The sequence below is a fragment of the Castor canadensis genome, chromosome 11, assembly GCF_047511655.1.
Source record: "Castor canadensis chromosome 11, mCasCan1.hap1v2, whole genome shotgun sequence".
NCBI lineage: Eukaryota > Metazoa > Chordata > Mammalia > Rodentia > Castoridae > Castor > Castor canadensis.
The window spans coordinates 41988302-42008732 of NC_133396.1; the positions used below are offsets into that span (position 1 = coordinate 41988302).

The 20431-nt window shown below is 38.7% G+C and overlaps 1 protein-coding gene and 1 pseudogene across 2 annotated transcripts in view; both read left to right on the forward strand.

Annotated features, from left to right (window-relative positions):
- Nucleotides 1-20431, forward strand: part of Crlf3 (cytokine receptor like factor 3) — a 32845-nt gene that overhangs the window by 5586 nt on the left and 6828 nt on the right. Inside the window, exons 2-7 of one of the 2 annotated variants that reach the window (XM_074046423.1) lie at nucleotides 11634-11841; nucleotides 14229-14286; nucleotides 14748-14835; nucleotides 15855-16032; nucleotides 18811-19033; nucleotides 20279-20411. In XM_074046423.1, the coding sequence (XP_073902524.1) occupies nucleotides 11806-11841; nucleotides 14229-14286; nucleotides 14748-14835; nucleotides 15855-16032; nucleotides 18811-19033; nucleotides 20279-20411 (716 nt within the window). In that variant the 5' untranslated portion in view covers nucleotides 11634-11805. The remainder of the gene's footprint in view (nucleotides 1-11633; nucleotides 11842-14228; nucleotides 14287-14747; nucleotides 14836-15854; nucleotides 16033-18810; nucleotides 19034-20278; nucleotides 20412-20431) is intronic. The other variant, XM_020174471.2, reaches the window with a different exon arrangement.
- On the forward strand, nucleotides 15276-15365 carry LOC141414372 (U6 spliceosomal RNA; annotated as a pseudogene).

The window sequence follows — 20431 nt, forward strand, 5'->3', positions numbered from 1 at the left end:
TTTAGATATTGTCCAGGAATGTTTTCCACTATTCCAGATAATGCATCTTATGTTGCTTCCAAGTGATTTGGGTGGGGAAAGGAAGAAGCTCTTGGGTTTTTATTTCATAGAAAAGGTTTTATGCTTTGAAATGTGAAGTATTCTTCATGTCTGTTGAAACATTGTGGGCAGGGGGGAGGGTGAAGGAAGGAGATTAAGGTGACCGTATATGGCAGATAGACTTCATGTACCTGTATGAGACAGAACTAAGAAACCTCTTGCAATTGCTTTAAGTGGAGTGGGGAGGGGGCTGAGGGGGAGAGACGATGGGGGCAATGTAACCAAAGTACAATGTAAGTCTAATCAGAATTGTCACTATGAATCCCCCCCATATAATGAATATATCCCAATAAAAAACAAACAACAACAAAAACATTATTGCAGCTATAGTTACTCTCTGGCAAGTCTGTTTATTCAGTTAGTTTAAAAGTACAACATTTAATCCATAATTTTAAAGAGGTAGCATTCTAGGAATTCAGAATTGAGAAAGAGAAGGATAGTACAGGTGAAATAAATCATTTCCATCAACTACAAAAACAAAACTGTAGAACATTGCCTCAGAGTACACCATTCCACTTCATCAGACCTTTACTGGTTTCTACAGCTTAAACTAACAGTGTATCTTCATAAATTGTTGTAGTTTATGCTCAAGATTAAAATGTTTGGAGTGTTGTGGCACAGGCCTGTCATCCTAGCACTTAGGAGGCTGAAGCAAGAGATCACAAGTTTGAGGTCAAATGTTCCCAAGCTGGCCTCAAACCTAACAGTTCTCTTGCCTCAGTCTTCTGAGTGGTTGGGATTATGGATACACACCATTAGCCCTGGTTAGCATATTTTGATATCTGTATTGTGGCCTTTTCTTGGGAGGAGGGAGTGAGACGGGTTTGAACTCAGGGCTTAGTGCTTGCGAAGCACCTCCACTTGAGCCGCACCTCCAGCTCATTTTGCTCTGGTTGTTTTGGAGTTGGGGGTGTCCAAAACTATTTGCCCCAGCTGTCCTGAATGTGATCCTTCCAATCTCAGCCTCTCAAGTAGCTAGGATTACAGGTGTGAGCCACCGACACCGAGATTAATGTGGCCTTTTGCTGAATAGTTTTCCTATATTTTTTTGTTTTTATTTATTGATTGATTTACTATTTGTTTGTGTACAACAGGGTCTTGCTACATAGTCCAGGCTGGCCTTGAACTCGATCTTCCTGCCTCAACCTCCAGAGTGTTGGCATTATAGTCATGTACCACCACACCTAGTTTTGCTTTTGAATCAGGGTCTCACTATGTTGTCCAGACTGGCCTTGAAAATACATAGCATACTAAAGACTGGTACATATATAGAACTCAGTGAAGAAAAAAAGTGAGTTATTTCAGAAAACTAAGACAGGAAGTCTTAGTAGCTCAGCAAAGAAAAGAAAGCTATTGTTGCTCCTTTTATCTCTCACTTCCCCTTCTCACCATGTTCAAAACAGTGCAAACCCCTTTGAATGTAATTTGTTAAGCAGTACCATTCCGTTATAAGATCCTAAGAAAAAGTTAATTCTAGAACTAGGGAAAACCAAGAACAAGTAAAATCATTTAAAAATGATTCACATTTTTATTCTTTTCAGACAACTGCCGTTAACATTTCGTGTATCTTTCTATACATATTATTCTACAAAGTCGAGACTACCTAATTTTTTCTTTTGGTTAACATAAGCATTTGTAGTTCAGTGATCAAGTACTATTCTAACATGCAAAATACTCTGGGTTTGCTACCCAGCACAACAAAAGAAGGGAAAAAAAATTCCATATGCAGCATTTTTTTTTGTGTGTGTGGGTTTGTGGCAGTACTAGGGTTTGAACTCAGGGCCTCATGCTTGCTAGGCAGGTGATCTACCACTTTAGCCGCTCTGCCAGCCCTGCAGAGGTGAATAGAGTCTATTAACATACGTACTTAATAGAGCTTTCATTGGTGATAGGATGAAATGTATTGACTCAGGTACCCCAAAATACCAGAAGCAACATTCTCTAGCCAAAAGTAAATAATTGCAATGGGGGAAGGTGAACCACATACACCTTTGTACAGAAGACATATTTGCACACATAATTACCTGGGCTTTTCAGTCACCTCTTCACAAATATCCTTTAAATATGATACTATGAAGACTGCTTGCTGAGTTCAAAATTCAGTTGAAATATAGGAGGGGGTAGAGAATCTAGCATTCTGAATCAGTAATGTTAAACTCATTGATGTTAATTAACAAGAACCTGAGTGTCACAGAGGTATACTTCCAAGTATAGTTGTTTTTACAGTGTATATTATAATGTATATATAATGTTGATAGAGAAGAATGATTTTTATTATAAACCTGATAAATATGGCTAATTTGTTTTCTTCAAAGTCAAGCAAATATAGGAACATCTTTTTATTATTGAGGGCTGTCAGTGAATCACTAATATCTGTGGTTATTTTACTTGTCCCTGTTAGCCATGAGATCTGGTGAAATCTAACTTTCCTGATCTTCAGGGGGATTTTTGGTGGTATTGGGATTTGACCTCTGAGCCTCCGTACTTGTTGGGTAGGCACTCTACCACTTGAGATACAGCCCCAGCCCTTCAGTTTCTTTATCTGTAAAATGAGGGTAAAGATAGTGCCTACTTTACTTGGCCAGTGTTGAAATTAAAATGAGAAACATTTAAAATGCTTAGCCCAATGCTTAGGACATAGAATATTCTTACTTATTAGCAATGATAATAAAATCACTGAATATTATTGTTATTTGAGATGATATCTCCTACTTGTCCAACCCACAACTTATTCCTTAAATTCAGCCTACTCCCTTTCCCAGCAGAATGCCCTTTTTGAGCTGTGATGGCAATCTGTCCATTCCACTAACATAAGAACTTAATATATTTTATCATAGTTGCTTGTGCTTTTATTTGTCTTTTTTTTTTTTAATTCATATGTGCATACAGTGTTTGGGTCATTTTTCCCCCCTCCCCCCGCTTTTATTTGTCTTATCTCCTATACCAGAATGAGAGGGTTTTCATTGTTGTTTGTTTTCGTTTTGCTTTTTTTTTTTTCACTTTAAATATAAGTAATTTATTTTTATTTTTATTTTATTTTTGTTGTTTTATTATTCATAATTCATATGTGCATACAAGGCACAAGCCTTGTTTGCTTTTTTTTTAAGACAGGGTCTCACTGTGTAGTCCAGGCTGGCCTCAAACTTTCAGTCTTCCTGCCTCAGCTTCCAAAGTGCTGGGATTATGGGCATGGGCCTCCGTGACCAGCAGAATGATAGCTTTTGAGGTTAGGTCTATGCCTTATTATCTTTGTAACCCCTGTCCTGGCACATACTAGAGCGCAAGAAACATTGAATGAGTGCCTTTATGAATGTTGTGGGTATAATCTTGCAGAGATCCTTTTTAGATTGTCTGTAATCTTCACTATATACACCCTACTCATTAATGCAGTTAATCAAGAATTGACATTTGTCTTACATGGTTTGGTTAACTCTTGCTGCATGATAAATTGTGCCAAAGCTTAATGGCTTAAAAAGCAACCCTTTTATTTGCTTACTATTCTTGAAGTTGACTGAGGCTGAGTTAGGCAGTTCTGGTTTGCTTGCCAATGCTCTTGTGGTTGCATTCAGATGGCAGCTGAGGCTGAAATGTCCAATACAGAATGTTCACTCAGATGGTTGGAGTTTAGTGTTAGCAGGACTCAGATGGAATTCTAGGCCTCAATATGTCCCTCTTTTTCCCTCTCTCCTTCTCTTCTTTCATCCCTCTGACACATGTCCTTTCTGTCAAGATAGCCGTACTACTTCATGGTGCCTCAAGGCCTCTGAAAGACAAAAGTGAAAGTTGCCAGGTCTTCTTAAGGCTAAGGTCTGGAACTGGCGCAGCATTAGTTACATACACTCTTGCTAGGAACATGTAACTGACTACATGTTCATAATTTTTTTTGACCAAGTATGGTTTTTAAAAAGTAACAAATTTTTAAAAATCAGAAGAAATTTCAAAACCAAAAAATTTAAGTTGCCATGTGTACTTTATTCTGCTCAGTGGACCTGGAGCTCTCAGTCAGTCTCACGTTATCAGCAGTTGTGTTTAAATCCTTGTGTAATCTGCTGAGCATTTTCCTGCTCTTCATTTTATGAAAGTCTGCCTCCCCAAAAGCACATGGTGTCCAAAAAGCAAGTAAAAGTGAATGTGCTTAATTGAAGTGATAAAATAGAAATTTGAGATTTGTTGACTGGTGGCATGTGTTTAGTGGAAGTTGGGTGGTATTATGGGAAAAAATGAATCAAGCATCAATAATAGTACAGCACTAAACTCTGCATCCTGAGCACTCACTGGTTTTTCTCAGTGGCATCTTCTTGCAGCTGTACATCTAAGGATACCAAGGGTTCACTGTATGTTGCTAGTCACAGGCCCAGAATCCAAGGAAGAAGACTACGGGAGGTGTGGTTCCAGCTTCATTGGGGGCCACTAATGTAGCAGGCTACCACACCATATGATATACTAGATCTTTTCGAAAGTTTCCACACATAGATACACACTTTTTTTTTTTTTTTAACTGTACTAGAGTTTCAACTCAGGGTCTTGGGTTGCTGGCAGTCACTGTACCACTTGAGCCACGCCCCTTTTTGTTTTAGTTATTTTTTGGGTAGGTTCTCTCTTTTTTTTGTGGTGGTATTAGGGCTTGTTTGGGCTTTTTTGTATGCACTTTAAAATTTTTTTAAATTTTGTTTCTAATTTTTATTAGCATATATTTGTTGTACAGGGGTACTGGAGTTTGAACTCAGGACTTCATGCTCGTTAGGCAGGCACTCTACCACTTGAGCCACTCTGAAGCTGGGTCTCACAATTTTGCCCAGGAATGGCCTCAGACCAAATTCCTAATTGTACCTATGCTTCCTGTGTAACTGGTACTAAAGGCATGCCCCACCATGCCTAGCTTGTTTTTGAGATGGGGCCTCACCAACTTTTTGTCAGAGTATGCTTCAAACCATTATCTTCCCAATTTGTACCTCCAGAGTAGCTGAGATTACAACCATGAGCCACCATGCCTGACCTCAAGTATGCATTTTTTTTATGTCTAGATATAAGATGTATGTGCATGCTTGACTGTTTTTGAGTGGGTACATATTTGAGGTATATTTTTTGCTGCTACCATCACTCATGGCATCAGACTCCAGTTTTTTCAGCCTTTGAATATGGACTCACACTGGGGATTTGCCGGGGCTTCTGGGTCTTTAGTTTCAAATTGGGGGTACATCATTGATCTCCTTGTTCTGCGGCTTCCAGCTTCTTGCACTGAGCAGCTTCTGGTTTCCTGGCCCCTCCAGCTTACAAATGACCATTGTGGGTCTACCAGACTCTGAGTATGTGAGCCAATCTAATGAATTCCCTTTTTTTTTTTTGCTCAGCCTGTGAAGTGTGCTGGGATTACAAGTATGAACCACCATGCCTGGCTATCATTTAAAAAACAAAATCAAACTATAAGAGAGAGAAGAGGAAATGTAGATCTTTGAGTCTATAGTTGAGCAAGACAGAATTCAGATTCTCTGCTACCTCATTGTGTTTGTGATGTGAGCAGGTTCATCTCTCTGATGTCCATGTGACTCATCTACAGATGCTTTCTTCACGGGATGTGGTAGAGTATAAATGAGACCCTAGTGTAAGTAACTGGTTCATAGTACATGCTCAGTAGATGATAGATACTGCTGTAATGTTAGTATTGCCATTATTATTAATGACCGGTGTCTTGGTACATAAAACGTAGTATATTTCACATGAACCGAGAGAAAATATTTTGGTTAGTTTCTTCAATTTCACTTGACTTCCTTATATCTTTCTCTTTTATTTTTGCTTCTGGGGATTGAACCTAGGGCCTTATGCATGTTAAATTTGTGCTCTACCACTGAACTATACCCTCAGCTCCTCATCTTTTATTTTTATTTATTTCTGTTTTTTTTTTTTTTTGAGACAGAGTCTTGCTATGTAGATCAGGCTGGCCTCCAACTCATGATTCTCCTGCCTCATCTTCCAGAGTGCTGGGAATATAGGTGTGTGCTATATGAGCCGTGCTTGGCTAATCATTTTTTTGGTGGGGGGATAAGTACTGGAGTTTGAGCTCATGGCCTCATGCTTGCTAGGCAGGTGCTCTACCACATGAACCACTCTACCAGCCCTAGGTAATTATTTTTAAAGGCAGTGTAAAGCGGGGCACCTATAATCCTAGCTACTCAGGAGGCAGAGATTAGGAGGATCTCTGTTCAAAGCTAGCCTTGGGCGAAATAGTTTGTGAGATCCTATCTCAAAAATACCCAACACAAATCAGGCTGGTGGAGTAACTCAAGTAGTAAGAACACCTGCCTGGCAAGTGTGAGGCCTTGAGTTCAAACCCTAGTGCTGCCAGAAAATAATAATAAAAAGGCAGTCTCAATTTTAAGTTGTTTTTAGCAGTTGGGAAAATAAATTCTTACATTAACCCTGGAGGATAAAAATATTTTTTTCATGAAAATTCATGTTTTAGAGATGACAGATTCCAGTTACTTAATTAGCTGAAGTAATAGTGGGTTGTTAATATAGTAATTGTGTTGTGCCACTTAAGATCAGAGGTGTATTAAAATCTGAGTTTGAAGACTTTGGTAGCTTAGCTCTGGGAGGAAATATGTCAATCATATTGGTTTGGAGGATTGTGAACTAAACATTGGCTTGTCTTTGGGGTGGCACAGTATTTATGGGTGGCAGTTTGTGAGCTCATCATCCTGTTAAAACTTAAAAATGGTTATGTTAAGGTGAGACTCAGTTCCAGTGGAAATTTTGTAAGTTTAATGGTCTGTTACTCTAGAAGTTTTAGTGGAAAAGAAATTTAGAATATGATTAATCAAATCAATATAAACAATAAATATTATAGTTTCCTTTCTGAGATCTTGGCTTTTCAATCATTTGTGTTCTTCTTCTATGTGCTTTGTTACAAACTACCACAATTGTTTTTTCCCTAGATGACTATATAGCTTTTGGGGCTGATGGATTGTTACTACATAATGCTTTATGCAGAGGGAAATAACACAAGTTGTAGTACAAAGTGTCTTTGGCCAATACCTAATTTATAGGTTTTCCTGGAAACTATTTGTTTATTCATTCATTTTGCAGTACTGGGAATTGAACTTGGGGTCTTGTATATGCTAGGCAAGTGCTCTACCACTTGAGCTGTACCCCCAGCAAATAAAGCAAATAAATGTCTTTGAAAGATATATATATATATATTTTTATGATACTAGGGGTTGAACCCAGGGTCTAGTGCTTGCTATGGAAGGCCCTGGCCCCCGTGGAAACACTTTAAAATGAGATGTGTAAGTACAAACAGCTTGGTGTGGTAGGAAGAGTGTGGTGGTCAGAATCTGAGTATTTTGGGCTGTGAAGTCTTAGTTGTTAGTCTTTTTTTTTTTTTTGTAGTGCTGGGGCTTAAACTCAGGGCCTTTGCTTTGAGCCACTCCACCAGCCCTATTTTTTGTAAGGGTTTTTCAAGATAGGGTCTCTTGGAGCTATTTGCCCAGGCTGGCTTCAAACCACAATCTTCCTGATCTCTGCCTCCTGAGTAGCTAGGATTACAGGAGTGAGCCAGTGGCACCCGGCAGTTGTTCGGCTTAAAGCCACATTTTCTGCAACTGTAAGCAACGCAGACCCACTCTCAGAGTTATTCTGAAGATTTAGGAGTTAATAGTGAGCACATCAGACCGTTGGTACTGAATTGACTCTGGGGAAATTCTCTCGGTAGTGAAGTCTTCATTTTTAAATTAGTTTCATGAAGCCAAACAAATGATCTAGATTAGTTACATGGTAGATTAAAGATGACTGAACGTCTTTCTTTTTTTTTTTTTTTCTGGTGGGATTGGAGTTTGAACTCAGGGCTTCTCACTTGCAAAGCAGGTGCTCTAATTCTTGAATCCATACCTCCAGTCCATTTTGCTATGAGCCACCAGTGCCCAGCAAGGTGACTGAACTTTAAACTCTGAACTATCTCTGGGAAAAGAAAACAATCCCGAAGTAGTATCAGTTTTGAAATGTCAGTGGTTGATATTCATGAACAAAAGGGACCAAATTTATACTGAGAGCACAGGAGGGGTGGGTTTGGAAATGGATTCTCCCTTCCATAGCCTTCTCCTGTTTTATGTGTACATACTTACATACTTCCTTTTTTGTTTTTTTTCCTGAGGTTCTGAAACAAAAACAAAGTATAGTCAGGCTCTGTAAAGGCTAAAGGAGCTTTTGAATTCTTTCTAAAGAGGAAATTGACTTTACCTAACCAGTGTACTTCCTGTGTATACTGTATCCGTTAAGTGAGGCAGGACCTTGGTGATATACTGCTCAACTACAGAATTTCCTCTTGGTGGTTGGGTTTGAAATTTGTTACAGTGGTCAGACACGATATCTGTATTTATTATTCTGTTTGTTTTGTATATACAAGTCACCTGTGGCCTTGCTGAAAATAGTAATTCTGGATGGAGCCTGCGATTCTTCATTGCTAATAATATCAAAATTGTAAGACATCCTCTCTCTGGTTCTTTTTTATTTATTTATTTATTTATTTATTTATTTTTATCATTTTTACATTTACTCACATATGTATACATTGTTTGGGCCACCTTCCCCACCCCCATCCCTGCTCTGGTTTAAACAGTTGTGTAAGAGCCAAGTGTGGTGGCACACACCTCCCAGCACTCTGGAGTTTGAAGCAGGAGACAGGTGAGTTTGAGGCTAGCTGAGGCAAAGTCAGTGAGACCCTATCTCAAAAACAAAATATAAACAATGGGGCTGGGGCTGGGGCTCAAGTGGAATAGTCGAAGCCTTGGGTTCAATCTCCAGTAGTGTTTTAAATAAATAAATAAATAAAGCTAACACCCATACCAACAGCCTATTTCAAAATACGCATGAGATACAATGATTTTTCTCTTCTGTCTCCCGGAACAAGGGCTCTTAATCTCAGCTTTGTGGACTGAGGGCAGTGCATCTGTGTGCTGCAGAACCTAATGTGTGCTTGTGAGAAACGAGAGCTCCATCTGTACACTCCTCCCGCCCTTCCTCTAAGCTTCTGGTTCTGTCAGCCTGAGATGGAACCCTGTGATCCGAATTAAAACAAGCAGCCTTCATGATTCTTTTGCAAAGAAAGTTTCATAATTACTGCTCTAGGCAAGCCATGGTTTGGATCTGAGGGAATTTTAAACTTTTGAAATTGAGTGGTTTTTTTTTTTAGGGTCTGGATTATTCATTTTTCTGGGAAGAGGGTCTATAAATCTCTCATGCGGAGTCACAAAGAGTACCATTTCTCAAAAACGATTAAGTTATTGTCCCAGCTCTGCCTCCTGAGTCTTTTTTGGGTTATAAATAAATTCTTTTTTTGGGGGGAGGCAGTAAAGGAGTTTGAACTCAGGGCCTCACACTAGGCTAGGCTGGTAGGTGTAGGCAGGCACTCCATCACTTGAGCCATTCTGCCAGTGTTTTTTCATGTTGAGTATTTACAAGAGAGGGTCTCACAAACTATTTGCCTGGGGCTGGCTTTGAACCTCAGTCCTCTATCTCTGCCTCCTGAGTAGCTAGGATTATAGGTAGGAGCTACTGGTGTCCAGCTGTTAGTTTTCTTTTAGCATAATGAGGGCATTTTTTCCGTGTAGTGATTTTTATGTTTGTATTGTTGCTTTCTAATTACAGTATTTTCGTTGCTTCTTTTCAGTGAAATGAATTTTAGTCACCCTGTAATTAATTTTTAGTACCAAAACATGCTATTGGCAAGAACTAGATTATGCAAGTAATAACTTTTTCTTTTTTTGTGGAAAGTCAGGCTCTCTTGCTTGCTAGGCAAATGCTCTTCCACTTGAGCTGCAATCCCTCCCCTCACCCTTTTTTTTTCTTTTGAGACAGGACTTGTGGTCTATGTTGGCCTTGAACTTGTCCTCCTTCCTACACCACCACATCTGGCATAATAATTTCTAACATTTATTTATTGGAACAACGTGTCAGTTATTCTACCAAAAACAGTACATAGATTTTAATTAATCTTCACAGCAACTGAAATTGCTGTGAGTATGAAATTACCATTACTATACTCATTTTGTGAATAAGAAAATCGAGGTATTGAGCACTTAATTAGCTTGGTCAAATTGGCACATTTTCTGAACAGTGGAGCTAGGATTTGAGCCCTTTCTGATAGGATGGCCAATTCTTTGCAGGTCTGCAAATTTGTGCAAAATAATCATATTTGGTTTATCAGTGATAGAAGATGTGTGTTTATACCATGAAATATTACTTGGCTTTTAAAAAGAAGAAAATTTTGTCTTTTACAATAGCATTGTAAATGGAAGACATTATCCTAAGTGAAATAAGACAGACAGAAAAAAAAATACTGCCTTGTCAGAGCCAGCAGTGGGACCGGGCCTGTGTGATTTGGCATCTGGCCTTGTGAGAAAGCTCCAAGGAACTGAGGCAAAGGTCGATAAACGGCAACACTGCCTGATCTCACTTTTATGGAATCTAAAAAAAAATGTCACATTCATAAAGCTTAGAGTAGAATAGTCGCTAGCAGGGCTAGAGGTGATTAGTGGGAAGGGATAGTGAGATGTTGGCCAAAGAGTGCGTGTGTGATGAATAAATGTAGAGATGTAATGTGCAGAATGGGGACTCTAGTTAATGCTATATTTTCTGTTTGGAAATTGCTAAGAGAGATGTTACGCATTTTCACCCCATGTAGAAAGTTAACTATGTGAGGAGATGGATATATTAATTAGCTTGACTGTAATAGCAATTAATTGTGTACATGTATGTCAAAGCATCCCACTGTATACCTTAAGTATATATAATCTCAGTTTTGGGGGGGGACTGGTAGAGTGGTTCAAGTGATAGAACATGTGCCTAGCAAGCATGAAGCCCTGAGTTCATACCTTACTACCACTTTTGTTTTGTGTTTTTGAGACAGCGTCTTATATAGCCTAGGCTGGCTTTGTGTTTGGGATCATCCAGCCTCAGCATCCTGAGTGTTGTGATTTTAGGAGTGTTCCACCATGCCTACCTACATTAACAATTTTTAATAGTCTAAGGCTGGAGGATCTCAAGTTAGAAGCAAGCCTGTGTTGCATAGCAGGCTCCAGGCCAGCATGGGCTATATAAAGCCACCCCGTATCATTAAAAATTTTTTTAGCAGTACTGGGGTTTGAACTCAGGTCCTTGCACATACTAGACAGGTGGTCTACCACCAGTTGAGCCACACCCCCTGTCTCCCAGTTTTTTGGTTTTTTTGGGCAGTACTGGAGTTTGAACTCAGCCTCATGCTTACTAGGCAGGTGTTCTGCCACTTGCGCCACTCCACCAGCCTCCAGTTTTTTTTTTAATGTGAGATTAGCCTGTAATCTCAGTATTTGTGAAGCTGAGGCAAGAAGATCACAAATTCAAGGCCAGCCTGGGCTATATAATCAAACCCTGTTTCAAAAATAAAAAATTTTTTTGTATGAGTAGTACATGATAGTTGTATGGAACCTTAATTGTGAGTGATGCTTGTGGTTTAATTTTTTCTATAGATTCTGAATTTGAGTTTTTATGTTACTTCTTTTTAGATCAAAGAGAGTGCATCACAGACCAGGGATGTTCTCAAACAGCATTTTAATGATTTAAAGGGAACTCTTGGGAAGCTCCTAGATGAGCGATTGGTATCCCTTTTGCAAGAAGTGGATACCATTGAACAGGAGACCATTAAACCACTAGATGACTGCCAGAAGCTCATAGAACATGGAGTTAAAACCGCGGAGGACCTGGTCCAAGAAGGTGGGAGTCCAGTGAGCATATTAAATGTGGTTCATTCAGATTGACACTTGACTGATTTTGCAAGAAAACAGCAGGCTTCTTACCATCTGTGGGGTGCCTGGGATGTTCATATCTTAAGACAGTTTATAATAGGATGACATATATTCCTGAGATATCCCAGGGTAAGTGTAATTGAAGTATTTATTAGAATCATTTACAAATAAGAAGTAAATGATTTGTCCCAGATGATTCTATGATTATATACCTAATCAGTTGTTAACAATTTTGAGGTCATTTTGAATCTGTTGAAACATTTTTCAGTGAACATAATTTGTAGAATTAAAATTTTAGAATTAACCTTTTAGAAGGTTAAAAATGAGATCGATATTTATTTCTGAAATTTTATTTTTATATTCCTGTCTTTAGCAAGGTTTTTTGGATAAGTCATGTCCAGATATTGCTTTGCTATCTTCCTTCATGTCCACCTTCCTGCCTCCAACATTATACTTTGTACAACATTGTGCTCTGTTGGGTACATTAAATAAAAAGGTAACAGTTCTGTTCTTTGGGATACACAGTCCAGTGGGAGAGACAGACATTTGGAGCAAGATCTAAGATTTGCCTTAATGGAACATGGAGGAGGAAATGCTTCAGTCTGTCTAGAAGAGCATAGGGTAGCTCTCTGTAGGAGGAGTTTCACAGAGGCTTGAAGAAATTCAGTAAGCAGATAAAGGGAAAAAAGGTATCCATGATTCCAAAGAGAGGTGACATCAAGCATGTAATAAATGGCATATTCAGGGATCTATTGAAGTATTTTAAATAGCAGAGTTACATAGTCAGTTTTATTTATTATTTTATTATTGTATTTTTTGTTTGAACTTAGGGTTGTTGGCCATACTGGGGTTTAACTCAAGGCCTCAGGCTTGCTAGGCAGCCTCTACCACTTGACCCATGCTTCCAGTCCAACATTTTTTTTTTTAAATGAACCTGGATTAGAGAATTTAAGACTGGAGGCAAAAAAAAGACCGATTAGAATGTTGTGGAAGTGAGGGCTTGGGTGTGGCTAAAGCGGTTAAGGGCCTGCCTAGCAAGAACAAGACTCTGAGTCAAACCCCAGTACTGACCAAAAAAAAAGTAGGGAAAGTGATTCAGGTGGGAAGTGGTAAAGACAATAGCAAGTGAAGATGAAACAGGGCTGGGTTTAAGAGTTTTTTCCAGAGCTGGGAGCCTGGCTCAAGTGGTAGAGGCCTGCCTAGCAAGTGCAAGGCCCTGAGTTCAAACCCAATAAACAAAAGATTTTTTTTTCAGAGATAAAGTTGATGATTTTCCTCATCACTGATTGGTGAGTATATGGATACAGGATGGAGTAGAAGGGGAGGATTTGAGATGATCAAAACCAGCCTGTTTTTCACTGACCAGAGAATGTTGCCACCATTTACTGACACAGAAAATAAAGGAGGAGAAGAGGGCTTTAATAGGTACTTAGGCATTTGATTTTGGGTTGAGTTTGAGGCGTTTAACATTGAAGTATGGGTATGACATTTCAGAGAGAGATCATACCTGAAGATGTCATTGTGACAGTTAATGGCATATGCATCAAATCCATGGGAATAAGTAAAATCATCAGGAGATACTGTATAATGTGGGAAGAACAGGTGGCAGATAGGAGAACACTAAAGTATGCCAACATTTGCAGGGCAGTTGTGGGAAAAGGAGTCAGGGAAGGAAACTAAATTCCATCCATTCCACAGAATGAGTGCTGTGAGTGGCATAGAATAAAATGTGTGGCTAGCTCACAAGTTTGTCACTCCAGCTGGAAGTTAATCCCCTTTTGGTCCCACATAGAATATGTTAGTGTTATCTTTACATGCTAATTATAACCTTCAAGGAGAAGTGTTTATTTTTCACTGACCATAACAGTGCCTTTGTGAAAATTCTTTTTAGCAAGAACACAGAATAACTTTCCCTGGAGGCTTTGCATTTGGAAACAAACTCAGAAGCAGGTCAGCACAGGTCAGGAGTGTACACCCATCACCCTGGGGACTGTTTTCATTTTGGAAAGTAAATCCTTTAAGGCAAATACATATGTTTGTTATAGCACTTGATGCCTGATTTTTTTTATACTTCAGAAATACTTTTAATTTCAAACACTTTTTTCCTCACTCCTCCCAAGAGACAAAAACTTATTTATGAAATTTTGAGGATTTTGAGGCAGTGTTCAGTATGTCCCTTTTTCTTTTGGTGAAGAAAGTTACACGCTCTCAAAAAACTTGAGTAACTCCATGGCGCAGTCAGATGGAATAGAGTTTTGGAAGATGTAGAAGTTGGTCATTTTTGTACCCTCTATATAGCATTTCCTTTTTATTGTTCTTGTTGAATAATTTCTGATCTAATGTGTGATCTTTTAGGGAAATCTGACTGAATCATTTGGCTTTTTAAGACCTGTACCCTGGTGCTGCTGTCATGGTAAAATTTTGTTCCCATTGAAGATTCTGTAAGAGGGATGGGGAAAAGTCCCTGGGCCTTGTACTTTGTGGGAAATTGGTTGTAATACCAGATTGTTTGTGTAGAGCAGAAACTTTCAGCTTGGCAAAATATTACCACTGTGTATCCTTTTTCTTCTTGGGCTTACCAAGAGAATCACTTCCAAAATAGTTTCCGTTTTTACTTTTTGGGAAATTGACTGTGAAATCACTTAGGAATTGTCTGCAAAAAACCTGGAAATGCTCAAACCGTAGTACCACCGAAAAAAAAGCAAGAGAAAGAAGAAGAGAGGGAGGGAAAACTAGAGACCCATGCAAAGATGAGTTGTGTGACCATTTCTCACTCTTTCTTTCTGGCAGTACAAGATTTTGAAATCAGGGCTTTGTGCTTGCAAGATAGGTACCCATTTTTCATTGTACTAGTTTTCTTATTCTTGTTTGTAGGTGAGATCGCCATTCTTGGTGGTATAGAAGAACAGAATGAGAAACTGTGGAGTTTTGCCAAAAAGGCCTCCCACATTCAGTTGGACAGGTAAAAGAGTTTATGCCTTTTGGACATCTAAGCATTTAAGCTGTATTTTCTTTTATTCCCCCCTGTTAAAAATTCCTGTTAATACCAGGTGGCTCATGCCTATAATCTTAGCTTCTCAGGAGGCAGAGATAGGAGGACTGGGCTCAATGCCAGCCCAGGCTATCTTGAAAGTACCCACCACATAAAAGGACTGGTGGAATGGCTCAAGTGGTAGGGTACAAGCCTAGCAAGCATGAGGCCCTGAGCCCAAACCTCAGTATACTGAAAATTAATTAATTAATTAAGATAAAAATTAGAAATTCCAGTTAAGGAAGATAGAGAATTAATTTTGAAGGTTTCATTTCCCTTTTATCACTGTAAAATAGTTGTGATTGTAATTTTTTGCCTACAGATCCTTTTCAGTTCCAGTGTAGGAGAATGGTTAAATTCTTAAAATTCTAGTTCTTGATTTCAGCAGCACACATACTAAAACTAGAATGATACAGAGAAGATTAGCATGACCCTGCATAAAAAAAAAATTCCAATTGTATCATTGAAACTGAGTCTGGGGGCGGGGGGGGGGGCCCGCAGGGGGGAGAAATGACCCAAACAATGTATGTACATGTGAATAAATGAATAAAAAAAAAAAAAAGAAAAAGTCATATTTCAGAAAACCAGATCTTTTGGTATAAATTTTACAGTTGTGTTCTTACCACCAGTTTTTCCTGTTTTGTTTTGTTTTTTGAGACAGGGTTTTGTTATATAGCCCAGGCTGGCCTTGAACTTGCAATGTTCTTGTCAGCCTCCTGAATACTAGGATTATAGGCATGTACCACCCCTTCTGACTCCCAATTTTTTTGTCTTGCTTATATGTACTTAATCTTTACGTAAAGTAAAGATTAAATTCCCTCACTAAAAAGCCCCTGACTGCCATGTGAGTTATTTGCCAGGGACTTCAGGATCCTTCTAGCATGTGACTGAACTAAAATATTCAACTCTTAAGTTAAAGTCTCATAAACACATGAGCTTTGTTTCCTCAGCTTACCAGAAGTACCTTTGCTGGTTGATGTGCCTTGTTTGTCTGCTCAGTTGGATGATTCAATTCTTAACATAGTGAAAGACCACATTTTTAAGCATGGAACAGTAGCATCTCGTCCACCAGTACAGATAGAAGAACTAATAGAGAAACCCGGAGGCATCATAGTACGATGGTGTAAGGTATGTAATTCAGAACTGCAAAAGTAGCTTCCACATTATGGAATTGGGACTTGGAGCCTTTAAAATTTTTTTTCATTAACTACCTTTAAATATTCTCTTCTCAACCAAAAATTTCTTTTGCTTTACAGTTAAAACAAAGTCAAGGGAAACAGGGAAGATGAACTAAGGTAGCTCTTCCAGATTGAAATAAAGAGTTTTGAAGGGGCTGGTGGAGTGGCCAAGTGGTAGAGCGCCTGCCTAGTGAGCGTGAGGTCCTGAGTTCAAACCCTAGTACCACCCCCCCACCAAAAGTTTCTACAAGGGTGGGGGTGTGTGTGTGGGTGCGCACGCTAGGGATCAAACTGAGGGCCTCACACATGCCAGGCAAATACTGTACAGCCCCTTGAAAGTCTTTTTTTTTTTTTTTTGTAGTACTAGGGTTTGAACTCAGGACCTTGCACTTGCCAGGGGCTCTACCACTTGAGCCACACTCCCAGCCTGAAAATCTTTTTCAAAATCTTTTTAAAGCTCTGTATCACATTGTTTCTCATTGCATATTTCCCAGACTTAACTTTTAGTAAATTGAAGATTTCTCCCATTTCTATTTATTAGAAAAGCCAAAAGATGATAGTGAATATTCAGTATCTTAATATTGTCTGTTCACTATTGAACTGATAGCTCTGACATAAGATTCTTAATGTATAGTTTCCTCATACTCTCAGTGTCACCCAGAATTCTGTGTATTAAATCTTACTGTGTATATGAGTTACCATATTTTAAGTAGAAACCATACCCAGATTAGCCACATAGTACTGTGGCTATTGACAAGTACATCACTCAAAGATAAGTGCCTGCCTTCTGGAAGCTGTTACTTACTTACTTTTTCACAGTACTGAGGGTTGAACTCAGCCTCATGCTTGCTAGGTAGGTACTCTACCATTTGAGCCATTCCTCAAGCCTGCAAGCTATTTTCTTAAATGGAATTTTATGTATGTATGTATGTATCTATTCATGTATTCATTTATTTATTTTTAATGAAGTCTTGATAAAGAAGAAAGAAGTAAGAATGCTTTTGTTGGCTCAAAACAAGGATTCTATTGGTGCCCACTTTCTCTACTACCACCATCACCACAAAAAAACACAAAACAACAAAAAGCAACCATAACTAATGTGAAAACCCCAGAAGGGCTCCTATTTCATTTTTGTTCTTTTGCCTATCAGTAGATCAAGGGTCATTTCCACAATTTTGGGGGTGTTTTGTTTGTTTTTGGCAATACTGGAGATTGAACTCAGGGCTTTGTACTTTCAAGGCAGGTGCTCTACTGCTTGAGCCATACCTCTAGCCCATGTTTTTATGTTCTTATTCATGTTTCTTTGTGCACACATATGAAGTTTGTTCTAAATCATAAACCTAGCTCTAAAATTATGAAACTTAAGGTTTTGGGTCTATACACAATTAGGTGGTGTCAGATCTTTTTTACCAAACAATTGTGTGAATTTAGCTTTCCAATATGAGCACCTTTTTTTTTTCTTTTATTTATATGTGCATACAGTGTTTGGGTTATTTCTCCCCTCCTTATGAGTACCTTTTATTCCACATCTTTCTTTTTTCTTTCTTTTTTTTTTTTTTTTTGTGGGACTGGAGTTTGAACTCTGGGCTTCATGCTTGCAAAGCAGGTGCTCTACCACTTGAACCACACCTTAAGTCCATTTTGCTTTGGTTATTTTGGAGATGGTGTCTTGCACACTATTTACCCAGGCTGGCCTTGAACCTGGATCTTCCTGATCTCAGCCTCCCAAACAGCTAGGATCGCAGGCCTGAGCCACTGGCTCTCAGCTTATCCTACATCTTGACCAGTACTTGGCAAAGTCAGAGTAAATATTTTTGCCAAAGTGTTATCTTATTGTGGTTTTACATTGCATTTCCATTTTATAAATTAGGTTGAATATTTTTATATGTGTCTTAGCTATTGATACTTCTTATTCTCTTTTACTCATTTTTTCTCTTTTTTTTTTTTTTTTTTTGAGATAAGGTCTTGCTTTGTAGTGTAGGCTAACTTAGAATTTGCTGTGTAGCTCAGGCTGGCCTGGAACTCATGATTCTCCTGCCTCAGCCTTTCAAGTGAGATTACAAGCATATACCACCATGCCCACCTGTTCTTTTGCCCATTTTGTAGGGATGGCTTGTCTTCTATTAATTTTTAGGAATCATATATATATATACATGATATCATGTATATATGATATCATGTATATATATTTCATAATGATATTAATTGTTGGTTAGATAAATGGTATAAAGCTGTGGAATACTTCTTTGAATGTTTTATCTTTGGCATTATTGTTTACAAAAGCATGCCATTTCTAAAAAAAAGGAAACAACTTTTTATATTAGACTGAGAATTATTAAAGACATAAGTCAATAAAGAAAAGAAAGGAAGACTGGTGGTATGACTCCAGTGGTATAGCATCTGCTTAGCAAGCACGAGGCACTGAGTTCAAACCCCAGTAGTGTCAAAAAAAAAAAAAAAAAAAGAACGGAGCTGGACATAGTGGCACATGCCTTTAATCCCAATCCTGGAGAATCTGAGACAAAAGGATGGCAAGTATAAGGCCAGCCTGAGTTACACAGTGAGACCCTGTCTTTAAAAAAAAAAAGGAGGAAAGAAAATAGTGATTGCATGCTTCCGCTGGCCTTCTCCAGTGTAGCCCATATTCAGCACATGGACCTGGGTGTTTGGTCCAGAAGGTTCCCATTTGTTCTCTAGTTTTTACTTAACATAAAACCCTTCTCCTTAGGTGGATGACGACTTTACAGCCCAAGATTACAGGCTCCAGTTCCGAAAATGCACTTCAAATCACTTTGAAGACGTATACGTAGGCTCTGAAACTGAATTCATAGTATTGCACATAGACCCCAATGTCGATTATCAGTTCAGAGTCTGCGCCCGAGGAGATGGACGACAGGAGTGGAGTCCTTGGAGCGTCCCCCAGATAGGTCATTCCACATTGGTGCCTCATGGTATGCTGTTAACCTTTTCATTCCTGAAGCTTAATATGTATACAAACACTTCTATTCTCTGCTAAGGGTGGTGCACTGACAACCTTTTTTCTAAAGATAAATCCTGAATTGATGAGAGCCTGAAACATATACTCAGATTACTTCATTTTAATTTTGTTTTCATCATTTCTTACCTTTGGAGTTCAAAAATAATGCTAAACAGATTCTTAGCATCACTTAAAAAGCAAAGATTGAAAATATTATATAGGACACTGATTTTCCAAACCCTCAATAAATACCTGGGTAGAAGGATTTTCTTAAAAAACTTAATTTTAAATTTCTGTCTCCTCCATTACTATTTTTAAAATACCTACTTTTCCCTCTTCCTTATTTTTAAGAGTCAGGGTCTTGTGGTTTGCCCAGGATAACCTTTAGCTCCTGGGCTCAATTAATCTTCCTGTTTCAACCTCAGGTAGCTGGGACTACAGGCATGTGCCACACAGTTGGCTACATACATACTCACTCGCTATTTCTTAATATGGTTCAGGGGATGGAACCCAGGGCTTTACAGATGCTAAACATGCATTCTACTACTGAGCTGTACCTCTGTCCCTATCAATTAGTTCTTAATCAGGTTGGAATAAGCTCAGATTAAACTTGAACCATGATTTTGTTAGGTGGGGAATAACATTTATTTGATTTTTCCATGCCAGAATTATGCAGTAAAATATGAAAATTTGTTTTGTAACTTAAGGAGCTGACCACAGTTCCCTGTTACTGAATATTTTATTTTATTTTATTAAACTTGGCTAGGACCCCTATGAGTAGTCACTTCCACTTCCAAGTTCTATTTAGTGTTTTCTTTTTTTTTTTTTTTTTCATTTTTCTTTTATTATTCATATGTGCATACAAGGCTTGGTTCATTTCTTCCCCCTGCCCCCACCTCCTCCCTTACCACCCACTCCACCCCCTCCCGCTCCCCCCCTCAATACCCCGCAGAAACTATTTTGCCCTTATCTCTAATTTTGTTGTAGAGAGAGTATAAGCAATAATAGGAAGGAACAAGGGGTTTTGCTGGTTGAGATAAGGATAGCTATACAGGGCATTGACTCACATTGATTTCCTGTGCGTGTGTGTTACCTTCTAGGTTAATTCTTTTTGATCTAACCTTTTCTCTAGTTCCTGGTCCCCTCTATTTAGTGTTTTCTGTATGGAAGTTATTCCTGAAAAGATGCTAATAATTTTCTATCTTTTTGTTTTTAAAAGAGTGGACAACTGGCTTTGAGGGCTACAGTCTGAGCAGTCGAAGAAATATAGCGCTCCGGAATGATTCTGAGTCTTCAGGGGTTCTGTACTCCAATGCGCCTACCTATTTTTGTGGGCAGACATTAACATTCAGGCAAGTAGATTCTGAAACAT